Consider the following 12,400-nt stretch of genomic DNA (forward strand, 5'->3'; position numbering starts at 1 on the left):
AAAGCCCAGATCAGGACCCCCGCCCTATGACCCTGGTTACGGCCTTGCTTGCCTCCTGCTTATGTCTGAGTGGTCTCCTCAACCCTCTTGGAATGTGAGCCTCCCGAGGGCCAGCCTGAGTCTTACCCACATTTTCCCAGGGCTGTCCTTCCAGAACTGAACCAGAGGAAACAGGTCCTGTTCAGAATCCTGTAAACTCCATCCCCAGATCACCCACATTGGCCGACTGACCCTGGCTGTGGGAAGACTGCACGGAGGGGCCACAGTCTCCCCTGTAGGCCCCCTGCTGGACATAAGCAGCCCACCAGCCTCCATGCCCCAGATGAGACTCGGAGCTTCAGAGATAGGGCTGCAAGGCCAGATGGGGGTGTGAATTTCTCCTAGTGGCGAGAATGTCATTGCAAGGCTGGATTTATGAATCAGGCATGAAATCCAGGGCCAGATGGCTTCACGGGCAAATTCTACCAAACGTACAGAGAAGAACTTATACCGATCCTTCTCAAACTCTTCCAAAAGATTGAAGAGGAAGGAACACTCCCCAAAACATTCTATGAAGCCACCATTAGCCTGATAACCAAAACCAGACAAAGACACCACCAAAAAAAAGAAAAAAAAAAAAAATGAATCAGGCATGAAGAATGGAGGAAAAGGGAAGAGAGCTGCTGTGCCCCCTTAGAGGTGCCCCATAAACCAAACGGTATTGATTTCAAATGGAGGGAGATGTGGCAATATCATCTGGCCTCTGACAAACCTTCCTTTCCTATTTACATTAGGTTCAGACCAATGTTAAAGTGACACTGGATTCCCTGAAGTCCACTGGTTCCTGATCACACGGGGCTCAACCGCCTCTGGGGACTTCATACCTGCTGTTCTCTGCCGGGAATGTTCCAACTCCCTTTCTTAAGCCCTAAGCCTCCCCATGGTTTGCCCGCTTCTCCTCAGCCTGCAATATTTCAGCGACACCTCATCCAGGGGCCTTCCCTAGTCTCCTTGGTCTGAGTTGCCGTAGCTTGTTGGTTCACCCCTCTCTATACTGTAACTCAGAGTTACCCGCTCTGGACTGTGAGTCCCCAGGAGAAGAATGTCCTTTATCCTTGTGTCTCCAGATCCCAACACAGTGTCGGGCACATAGTAGGTGCTCAGTTAATGCTGTGGGCATGAATGGATGGTAGGTGGGAGGGGCAGTGTGCGGATGGGGGCCAAGAGTGCAGGAGCTGATGACTCAGTACAGTGGCTGATCCACAGGTGGAGGGTTGGAGGGACCCACCGGTGCCCCGCACCTACCAGCAGGGTTCCAGGCCACAGAAGGGGCTTACCTGAAAGATGGGGTACTTCACGTATCCGATCTCTATGCAGGTGTTGTCATTTGTTGGTTTGCTAGAGAGGAGGGCTTTGAACCTGAGGAGGAACATAAAAAGGGAGATAAGAAGACTCAAGAAGACATCAACAGCTTGCAAGAGACTCAGCTCTCTGGCGATAGAAACATGTAATGTCTTGTATCCCCTCCCACTCTGAAATACAATGACATATCCATAGATTGTTTAACATAATGCTCCCCCTTCTGATATGATACCATAATTCAATCTGAAGTTAAAACTAAAACTCTAAAGTTAAAAACAGTGTTTGGAACTGTTAAATTATTTCTCAAACAGGTGATTGGAAAAGAACAAATGCCTTTTAAAACCCCGTCCACCTTGTAGGGCCCATCACAAAGGCTGCCTTCTTCCTGGAATCCTTCCTGATTCAGGCCTCAAGCTCCTCAGGCGCCCACGGAGCTCTCCACCTCCCTCTCCCCACCCCCCACCCCACACAACCTTTGCTCCAAGAGGGCAGGGACTTCTGCCATTTCTGCCTCCTCAGAGCCTATGCCAGGCTGGACCTGATGCACTGTAGGTATTTAATCAACATCTGTGGATTACCTAACCATCTTCCTATGTGGGTGATCTTCTGTCTTGGGTTTTAGGTGCATTTTCCTGCCACTGACTAAACTAAGCTCCTTGTGGGTGGAGACTCAGTCAATGGAACACATGGATACTCAATACTTTTAGAAATCAGCTAAGCTGTGTCTCCTTTTATAGATTAAGCTTTAAATTTGAAATAATTTTAGATTCACAGAAGAGTTGCAAACATCATACAGAGAGTTCCAGGATGCCCTTCACCCAGCTTTCCCCGATGTTACATCCTACACAGCCATGGTACCTTTGTTGAAAGTAAAAATTAACATTGGTACAATACTGATCTAGTTCTTCTATGGTGTCACAACCGAGAACCTTGCAAGGGACAGTGTATTTTTCTTGCAGTGGCAAAGCAGACATTTGGGGTATTAGGTTTTGGGGGGGACACTGGAGATGCCAGGAGGCTTTTAGGAACCCAGGGAGTGTTGGCCACACAGCTTCATCAGTGGCCTGGAAGTGGGTTCCGTTTCTGAATCCCAGTGTCCTTACCCTCTGCTCACCCCCTGGCAGCCTGCCTTCTCCTCATTCAGCATCACTTTCTTCTCTGCCCACCTTCACCAATCCCTGTTCAGGTCCCGGGATAATGCAGTTCTAAAGGGTCAATTCCATCCATCTCTACTCAAATCAAAAGGAGAAACAAGGGCTGTAGCAGAGCTAGCAGGGACGGTGTTATACTACTGTTACTCCAGAGTCAGGGAAAAGTAAGGTTCAGGACCTCTGTGTTTTGGGTGGCTTATGTCAAAGTTCCCTGATAGTTGGAGAGCAGGCCTTTCAACGCTGCCGTGTAGGAGCTTTCAGGCTGCACAAGGACACCTGGCTGAGGGAGCTACAATCCAATCCACGCTCTGCTCACGAAGCTCTGTGCCCGACATGTGCCCCGTCTGCCTAGAGGAATGGTGCCCTAAGCCACATAATCAGGCTGCTGATTATGCTTGTGTTGGCCCCGTACTCTTTTTCCAAATTGTGGTTTAAAAACATGTAACATAAAATTTACTGTCTTAACCATTCTTAAGTGTAATGTTCACGTGAAGTGTGCTCACATCGCTGTGCAATCAGTCTCCAGGACTTACCTTGTCTCCATTAAACAACTCTCCATTCCCCTCTCCATCCCACCATCCCCACCATTCTACTTGCTGTCTCTATGAAGTTGATTACTCTAGGTTCATATAAATGGAATCATACAGTATTTGTCTTTTTGTGACGAGCGTATTTCACTTCATATAATGTTCCCAAGTTCATTCATATTGTAGCATGTGTCAAAACTGCCTTCCTTTTTAAGGCTGAATAACGTATGTATACACTACGTATTTTTTTAATCATTCCTCCACTGATGGACTCCTGGGTGGCTTTGCCCTTTTGTCTTTGTGAATCATGCTGCCTGAACATGGTGTACAAATGCCCTGTACTCTTGGATCCTTGATTTTGAGAAGAAAATCTGCCAGTTCAGTGACGATACCACCCAAATTGAATTTCAGAGAATAGTAATAGCCACCCTCATAATTCAGTGCTTTCAAAATTGATGACACATACCTTGGAGAGGCTGTAAATAACAGCACTTTGTGAGCATAAAATGGTCTTCCTTCTACCAGAAAGGTAACATCTGACATTTCTTTATTGTTAAGGAAATGAGGATCTGGAACAGGAAAGGGAGAGAGGCTAGCTTTAGAGGAGAGAAGGGTGAGGTTTGGATTCCTCTTTTGGAAAAGTGCCCAAAAGAGCTGACAGGGAGGCCATGGCGATAAAATACTCATTGGAGAGAAAGTGACCAAACAGGAGACAGAATCAGTTAAAGGAACACTCAAATCACTGAAATTCAGTTTCTCGTAGGAAACCTTCATAGCTTACTCGCGACTAAAAGTAGCATTTCCTCTTAGAAGACTCGCCCCCAGCCCGAGTTCAGATGACTGTCAGGTGTGGAAGGTGACCATCCACCCACCTGGCCTCTAAGGAAGTCACCCCCCCCCACCTCGCTCCTCCTCCTAAAGCTCAGCACCCTCCCGCCTGAGAGAAGTGCTTCTGAAGAGCTGTCCCCTTGCCACTGCGTTCCAGGCATCTGAAATCCAAGCCCTTTTCTTAGGGTCAGAGGCAAACGAGCCAGGCCCCTGCCCTCAACTCCAAGAATAAAGAAGTTGTATAACTAGTTGTACAACGAATACTCTAGTACTTACTGAGCACTCACGATGTGCCAGGCACCGTGTGAGCTGGCACTTACACGTGTAAACTCATTCAGTCCTGGGAGAAAGGGACAGCTGTCAGGTGTGCAGCTGGGGACACTGAGGCCAGGAGTCCTGGCCTCCACCAGGTGGAGGTGGAGAGGCCAGGATGTGAACCTAGACATTCTGACTCCACGGCCTGCATTGCTAAGCACCGGGATCCTCCGATTTGCCTGTCATTTTGGCCATTTTTCCTGGGGCTACAGAAGGTGCCAGTCTGTCCTCAGCTCAGCACTTCTGTCTCACTGGGAAAATCCACCAACACTCCCGTGCACCGCTACACGGCTCCACCCCACCTGGCTTCTAAGTCAGACCCCTGGCCTGGCCCCATTTTGCCCAGGCCCTGCTGTAACTTTGATCCAGAATTTGCCTTCCTGGCTGATTCGCCCCAGGTGGTGGTCCTGGATGTCCTCCTCTCATATTTCTCTGTCCGTACCTACAGCCACCTCACCTCTTCCCAATAAAAAAGTTTTAATTTAAAACATATCAAACAAAGCATAAAAAAGTCAAAATCACCTGTAATCCCACTATCTTAAAAAAATTTTTTTTATTAAAAAAAATACAACAAGGGCTTCCCTGGTGGCGCAGCGGTTGAGAGTCCACCCGCCGATGCAGGGGACATGGGTTCGTGCCCCGGTCTGGGAAGATCCCACATGCCGCGGAGCGGCTAGGCCCGTGAACCATGGCCGCTGAGCCTGCGCATCCGGAGCCTGTGCTCTGCAACGGGAGAGGCCACAGCAGTGAGAGACCCACGTACCGCAAAAAAACAAAAACAAAAACAAAAAAACCCAAAAAAACCCAAACTTCTATAACTATCCAGGTAAAGGGAAGAGAGGTTACAGGGGAAGGCCCCAGCATTGACTAACACTTCTCCACTTGCTTTTAAGACTGTTAACAGGTTGGAGTGACTTTCTCCCTCTTCTCAGCCACCTGCCTCCCTCTGCTGGGTCTCTCTCACTCCCACTGTCCACTTCCAACTAGCCCCCACTCCTGCTTCCCAAATTGCTAATATCTCCTACCTTTAGCTCTTTTTACCATTCTCTCCCAGAATTCACTGGGAGGGCAAGAGGACAACGTACTATAAAAAAATAAGGCATGTGCTCTCCAGTTTGCCATAGTCCCCACCACTCCCTATTGTATTACACCAAACTCATTTCAATCATTTTTATGACCTGCCTGGCCCTACAGAGATGCCAGTTTGGAACCTTTGTCACTACTCTTATCTTTCCTTTCAAGTAGATTCCTAAGGAACTATTATTTGGCCACCTTTAGTTATCTGAGCTTGAAATGCTGTATTGAAGATGCAAAACACTACATGTTCCATATTCCACTTATTAGTAATTATGTCCTTTTTCTTTCATCTTGTGAGCTTTGAGCCTCTCAGGCCTGCCTTTATTCTCTTGGTGCTAATAACCCTTGGGATTCCAATGCTTGGGCTGAAAACCAGGCCCTTTTAATTGCTGGTGAAAGAAACCTCAGCAAGTTCAGGAGGAAAAAAATGTTCCCTCCTCTCCTATAGCTCCAGGAAAGCAGATTTTATGCTGCATCAGTGAAACAGCCCTTGCAAATGTTTGCTCTAACAAGGGTGTCTTGTAAGGCACCAGCTGTCAGAGATTATTGCTACGTCCTGGCAATGTAACCTTCAATCTCTAAAGTCTGTTAATTTGATTGATCTTTATAATTTGTTGTCCTGATAATATTTTAATTAACACCTGTTTTCTACAAGGTAAGAACTACTAGCAGTTTTAGTACATTCTGGTTTGCTTACATGAATGGGCATAAAGAAAACCAGACAATTTTGATTCAACTGCTAAGTTTTTCATTTTAGCATAAAAGTTGTATCATTTAAATTAACAGGTTATTCAGGACAGGAACAAAAATATTTTAAAACAGTTTCATGAATTTAGCCTTTTCACTAATTTAAACTAGCTCACCTGTTTCAAAAGTAGGGGTTTTGCTAAAGGGTAGAATTTTTCAGATGCTTCCATTTCTCCAAAGTTTCCTGGTCTTTATAGGAAGAGGAAACAGGAAGTAGGAAAGTCCTCAACCTTCATGGCAAAGGGAGTCCTTTATCTTTAATATTTTATAACCCCCCAGGCAGTGAGAGACAGGCCCTCACAACAGAAGGTTCATGTTTTAGGATTCAAGGCAGCTGAGTGTTTGCCTTCTTGCCAGGCTGATCAACCAGGTTGCAAGCAGACTCAGGATCTTCCGAATGAAATCAGTGCCTGATGGAAAGGTTTCTTCTGGAAAACCCCAGAAGCCGGACTGGAGAATGATGGAATTGTGGCTTTGGGGGGACCTGGGTTCAAGCTCCAGTTCCACCTGAACTGATGCTGCAGCCTCTGAGAGCCTTTCTTTCTTTCTTTCTTTTTTTTTTTTTGCGGTACGCAGACCTCTCACTGTTGTGGCCTCTCCCGTTGCGGAGCACAGGCTCCGACACGCAGGCTCAGCGGCCATGGCTCACGGGCCCAGCCGCTCCGCGGCATGTGGGATCTTCCCGGAATGGGGCACGAACCCGTGTCCCCTGCATCGGCAGGTGGACTCTCAATCACTGCGCCACCAGGGAAGCCCAGAGCCTCTCTTTGTTCAGCTTTGACCAGGATGACACTGTGTGCCTCCTGGGGTGGCCCAGGGATGGCTTGAGAGAGCGTAGGTCAGGGGCTTTGCTGTGGCCAGCTCAGTGCCAGGGTCAAAGAAGGGTGAAAAGTACTGTCACTGTCCCCAGCTTGTTCCATCTCAGGGAGGAGGGACTTCTTAGAGGGGAGGCTGGGGGAGAGCAGCCACGCACAGCTCAGCCTTCTCCGGGACTTTACCTGGCTGCTGGAAGTGCGTGGGCTCAGTAGGTCTTGGGCAGCCCGTCAATGTCGGTGACTTGCAGTAGAAAGGCACTGAATGGAGGGATGAGATTTTGGCGAGTTCCCTTGTCCACACCCCCAAGGTATGTTCTCCAAACAGTTTAATCGCATAACAAAGGTGATATCCCGATCTCCACCTACCTCACTCCATCTCGTTTGTCCATCCCGTTTGCCCTCCAACACTCCCACCTTCTTTTATGGCGTTTGCTTGCTCCCTGCCCTCAAATCACAAAGCAACAGCGCAGGGCAGGACCCCGGGAAGCACTTACTCACCCAGGCGCGAGGTCTGTTTCCGTTTGATCTCTGTGAGCTTCGGGATGGGGTAGGGTCCGTAGCAGTGAGTGAAGATGACACACAGCTGCTGGCTGATCACTTCGTTCTGTGGAAAGGAAAGAACAGCTCACACTGCTGGGGGCTGTGCCCTCATCCAAGCTGTGCTGTAACAATGGGTTCCTCCCCCCAGGCGAGAGGAGCCCACAGACTTACTGCAGATTCTCAGAGAAATTCCCCCGACATCACACATTCACTTTGCCCCTCAGGCCCTGGATTTGCTTGCTTTGTTGGTCCACTATTTCTAGCAGGTTCATTGGTGGAAGTTTAATTTGTAATTAAATCCTTTCTTGCTCCAATCATTTCTTTACTATCCATTAGAAAACAAGTTTTATAACTCACAGGATGGAAAATAAGTTTTTTACCCTAAACACACCTTTATTAATACTCCAAAATTCTGGCAGCAGGTAATTATCCCGAAAATCACAGCAGGAAGCCCTTTGGGTCCTGTGCTTGTGCTCTCCATGACCAAGATACAAATGCTCCTGATTCGGCTTTCTTCTGAATTTGATTCTGGTGCTGAGGCATTTCCAGATCCAGGAGTGCTCACTGAATCACTTCCTCCAAAAAAAAGTGTGTGTGTGTGTGTGGGGGGGGAATAGTTCTGTGATGCAAAACTACAGCTGCCCCAGGTGCTCAGGGAGCCTGTTTCTGATCGCCCTTCACCCTTCACGTTGTTTCCTCCTTTCCCACTGGGGCCCGTGCTGTTCATTAATCTCCCTCCAACTGCAGGTGTGCAGGAAGGAAGCCCAGGAATCAGAGCATTTTTGGGGATGCTTTTTACTGGGTGAAGGGGGCTGAAACTAGGGGCTAAAAACAGAGGTAGATAGCTAGACATTTACAGTATATTAAGAAAAGTAGGTTACAACACAATTTGTACCATGTATTTTTGGAAGTAAAATGCTACATATATATTTGGATGCATAAAGAAAGGTCTGGAAAAAGAGTAGCTACCATTGGGTGGGATGATGATGTCTTCCCTTTTCTTTTTATCTATATTTTCTGTAATAAACAAGCATTGCTTTGGTCATAAAAACAATAAATGTTATTTTTAATTTTAAAAGACAGGTTTGGGACTACTAATGATGTTAGCAGTTCTTATTCTTGAATCTACTTCACTGTGTTCCTGAAAGAGAGGGATTACAGCTCAACATATGGAAAGAAAACCCAACCCTTTGATCCTGCAAGGAAGGCACCATGTTACCTCAGAGGGGGTCCACAGAGGTGCCTAAGGAGATGCAATCATATTGGACAGAAAAAGGGATTCTGCTTTCAAAGATGATGCCTTATGACCAAAAGGTGTTACCTTCCCCTCTCATTTAACACTCACAGAGAGACTGTCTCATGGTTGCAGCAGTGGTTCTCAAAGTGTGGTCCCTGGACCAGCAGCATCAGCATCACCTGGGAGCTTGTTAGAACTGCAGATCCACAGGTCCCATCCCAGACTTCAGCCTCAGGTGGGCTGGGGGTGGGGCCCACCAGTCAATATTTTAACAAGTTTTCTGATGATTCTGATGCTCCCTTTGGTTTGAGAACCACAAGTTTCATATATTGAAATTCTGTCTTGCGTTTGACCTGGGCTGGGGACTGTAAATTTGTTTCCTTTGGTCTAAAGCCTTGCCACACAAACGTGCTCCATCGACCAGCAGTGGTAGTATTGCCTGGGAACTTGTGAGAAATGCAGACTCTCACCCTAGGCCCATTGAATCAGAATCCGCATTAACACGCTCTGCAGGTGATTCCCATGCATACGAATGTTGGAGAAGCACCGGGTGGTTGGCAGTACTGTGGCCCCTAGAGGACTGTGTGCCCTAATCCCTGGGACTGTGATATCATGAGATACCACGCCTGTGAATATGTTCTCTTTCAGAGCAAAAGGGACTTGGCAGGAGTAGTTAAGGTCACTAACTAGTTGACCTTAAAAGGGGGCGATTGCTTTGGATTATCTGGGTGGGCCCACTGTAATCACATGAGCCTTTAAAATTAGAGGCAGAAGAGGAATTCAGAAGGGATGGGGGAGAAGTGGAAGTCAGAGGGACTGGAAGCCTGAGAAGGACTTGATGCACTGTTGCCTGAAGACGGCAGGGGCCACATGGTGAGCTTGAGAGGGAATGCAGGCCCCAACACTAGGAACAAAATGTGACCCCCCAGCTGACCCCAGGAAGGAAATGGGACCTCAGTCCTACAGCCACAAAGAACTGAATTCTACCCAAACCTGAATGAGCTTGCAAGTGGATTCTTCCCAGGTCTCTAGAAAGGAACTCAGCCTTGCTGATACCCTGATTTTGGTCCTGTGAGACCCTAAGTAGAGAGCCCAGCCGAGACCTTGTGCCTGGACTTCTGACCAATGGAAACCATGAGATAGTAAATGGCTGTTGCCTTCAGCCTCTAAATTGTGGTCATTTGTTACTGCAGCAATAGAAACTAATAGAGCTCATCTAGAGTTTGCCTATTTCGTCATCCTTCTGACCCCAGCATGCCCGACACACTGTGGATGCACAGTGAATACTTGCAGATCACAAGAAAGATGAGACCTGTGACCTGCAAGATGCTCTGTGCAGACTGTGTGATGAATGGTGGTCTCACTACCTGCACCTGGGGTTGTCTTGGGAGGCTTGCTGGTGAGTCAGCCCATCTCATCAACTCGGGGGAAGGAATGAAGATCCACTTCCTGGATTTCGTGACCCGTAAGAGAAGCCTGAGCAACCAGTGGACTCTTCGTGGGGCTTTTTTTTTTTTTTTTTTGGTGGTGGTGGTGGTAGTTGTTTGATTCAATTCAATAGGTACTTATTCAGCATCTAAGAGGTGACCGGCACTGTGAAAGGAGCCATACTGGGGGCAACAGAGGTAGCAGAGCAAGATCCCGTCTCTCCAGGAACTCACAGCTTGGCCTCACTTCCTAACTTCACTATGTGTTGTATCACCTGAGAAAGTAAAGACAAGGGCTGTCTGTTCCAAAGGGACAATCCTCAAGCACTTAAAAATTATCTGGGAGGCACGTAACTCCCCACTCCTAAGTGAGGGCTGCATATAGTGACTTGATTCCAAAGAGCACAGTCTGGAAAGTGAGGGGGAGGCAACGGTAAGTTTGCTGTGGAGAAACTTGACAAACACCATCTCAGCCAGGTGGTCAAGGTCATCATCCCCGGTGATGAGTCATATTGACAGCATGTACATCTGATGTGACGAGAGAGGCACTTTACCTCGGTGGTCATCCTTCCCAAACCCACAATCTCAGTCTAAATCCTGAGACAAATACTGCATACTCCACTAGAGGGGCAGCCTATAAAAATGTGACCAGTACTCCTCAAAAACTGTCATGGTCATCAAAAACAAGGCAAATCTGAGAAACTGTCTCAGCCAAGAGGAGCTTAAGGAGGCATGACAGCTAAAGGTAACCTGGTGTCCTGGAGCAGAAAAAGACACTAGATAAAAACCGAGGAAACAGGTATAAAGTATTTAGCTAACAATAACGTCTCCATGTTGGTTCACTGATTATAACAAATGGACCACACTAATGCAGGAAGTTAATAATGGGGGAAGCAGGTGAGGGGTTGTATGGGAACTCTCTGTGCTATCTCCTCCATTTTTCTGTAAATCTAAAGTCATTCCAAAAAATGAAGTCTATTATTAAAAGAAAAGCTGCCCAATGAGGAAATAGGAAAATTATGATGAAAGCACTAGAAGTTCAGGAGAGACAGGGAAAGAAGGCGGGTCATCAACAGTTCCCTAGGCTTGACTCATTCATCCCCCAAAGCCTTCGTGAATGTAAACTTTCCCTCATGCACTAAGCTATGCTTTCATCCATTCATGAATTCTTTCTTCAAATATTTATTGAGCATCTGCTAAGTGCCAGGCACTGGCTAGACCCTGAGGGCTGGACACTGTGTGAAGGATCAGGTTGATGAGCCCGATGCCAGCACCAAAGATGCTGCCATTTCCGAGGCTTTCTGGCTGCTTCTCTTTCAGAGATGAGAACCCTAAGAGAAGACTCCCCACTGTGTCCTTGAACTCATCTGTGTTTGTCGAGGTGTCTGCTCTGTGCCCTTTTCTGTGCATTTCCTCCAGACTGTGGGATTGTTGGGATAATTCACTCTGCTTCCCTGGCACGCTGTAATTCATATAAGTTAACAACTCTTGTGGGGTTGGTCTACCCTATGGATTTGGTTAGCTCTGGGCCCAAACCTGAAGACAGTGGCTGGAATTAGCCAAGCTTGAGGCTCACTCTATTCTGGGGGTGGGTGTGGGTTGGGTGGCTGTGCTGGGACAGATGCTGACACTCTCCTCTGAGCGACACATTTAAGCATGGTGCTTTTAGCTCAAAGGGCCACAAGGCTCAAGCCCCAGGGGCAGCAGGCCAGCCTCAGCATGCAGGCTCTGACCTGGGAGGCCTGGGCTGGGAGAGGTAGGTCTGGCCAGGCTCATGTACATGGCAGCCGGTTAGCGGTTGTTACTGGCGTGCCGCTGGGGACCTGGAATTCAGGTTTCTCACGGAAAATGCTGGGTATGTGTGCTCGTGGGGTGAACTTGGGTCCTCAGGACTCGGAACTGTGCGGCTACATAGAACTAGACAGGAATGAAGCCAAGTTCCTAACACCACGGTTACCAGGAGACTCCCCTGAGATGGATTCCTGTGGATTTTGGGGCTGACATCCTTCCTCTCCTCCTCTAACCCCTCACTCCTCTCCTAAAAAGATACTGAAACACTTTCTGTTCTTCACAAAGGAGTGCCAGGATTGATCTCAAAGGTTCTTTTCAGGTGGTTTAAGCAGGGGTTCTACACAGTGGTAAAAACCTGGACAAGGGGGCCAGATGGGACTGGGTCCCAGTCCTGGTTCCTCACCCACTAGCTCTGTGACCTTAGGAAAGTGACTCGGCCTCTCTGGGTTTTGGTATTCTCTTCCAAAGTGGATTAAAACTACCTGCTTGGGCTTCCCTGGTGGCGCAGTGGTTGAGAGTCTGCCTGCTGATGCAGGGGACACGGGTTCGTGCCCCAGTCCAGGAAGATCCCACATGCCGCGGAGCGGCTGGGCCCGCGAGCCAT

The 12,400-nt window shown here is 47.9% G+C and overlaps 1 protein-coding gene across 3 annotated transcripts in view; it reads right to left on the reverse strand.

The window, feature by feature from the left end:
• The window catches only part of ABTB3 (ankyrin repeat and BTB domain containing 3), a 307,966-nt gene that overhangs the window by 14,912 nt on the left and 280,654 nt on the right, over nt 1-12,400 (reverse strand). For all 3 annotated transcript variants that reach the window (XM_060112558.1, XM_060112557.1, XM_060112559.1), the window contains 3 exons: nt 7,300-7,405; nt 3,486-3,588; nt 1,317-1,398 (listed from right to left, as the gene is read on the reverse strand). In XM_060112558.1, coding sequence (XP_059968541.1) covers nt 1,317-1,398; nt 3,486-3,588; nt 7,300-7,405 — 291 coding nt within the window. The remainder of the gene's footprint in view (nt 1-1,316; nt 1,399-3,485; nt 3,589-7,299; nt 7,406-12,400) is intronic.

This window comes from Mesoplodon densirostris, chromosome 11 (assembly GCF_025265405.1).
Source record: "Mesoplodon densirostris isolate mMesDen1 chromosome 11, mMesDen1 primary haplotype, whole genome shotgun sequence".
Lineage (NCBI taxonomy): Eukaryota > Metazoa > Chordata > Mammalia > Artiodactyla > Ziphiidae > Mesoplodon > Mesoplodon densirostris.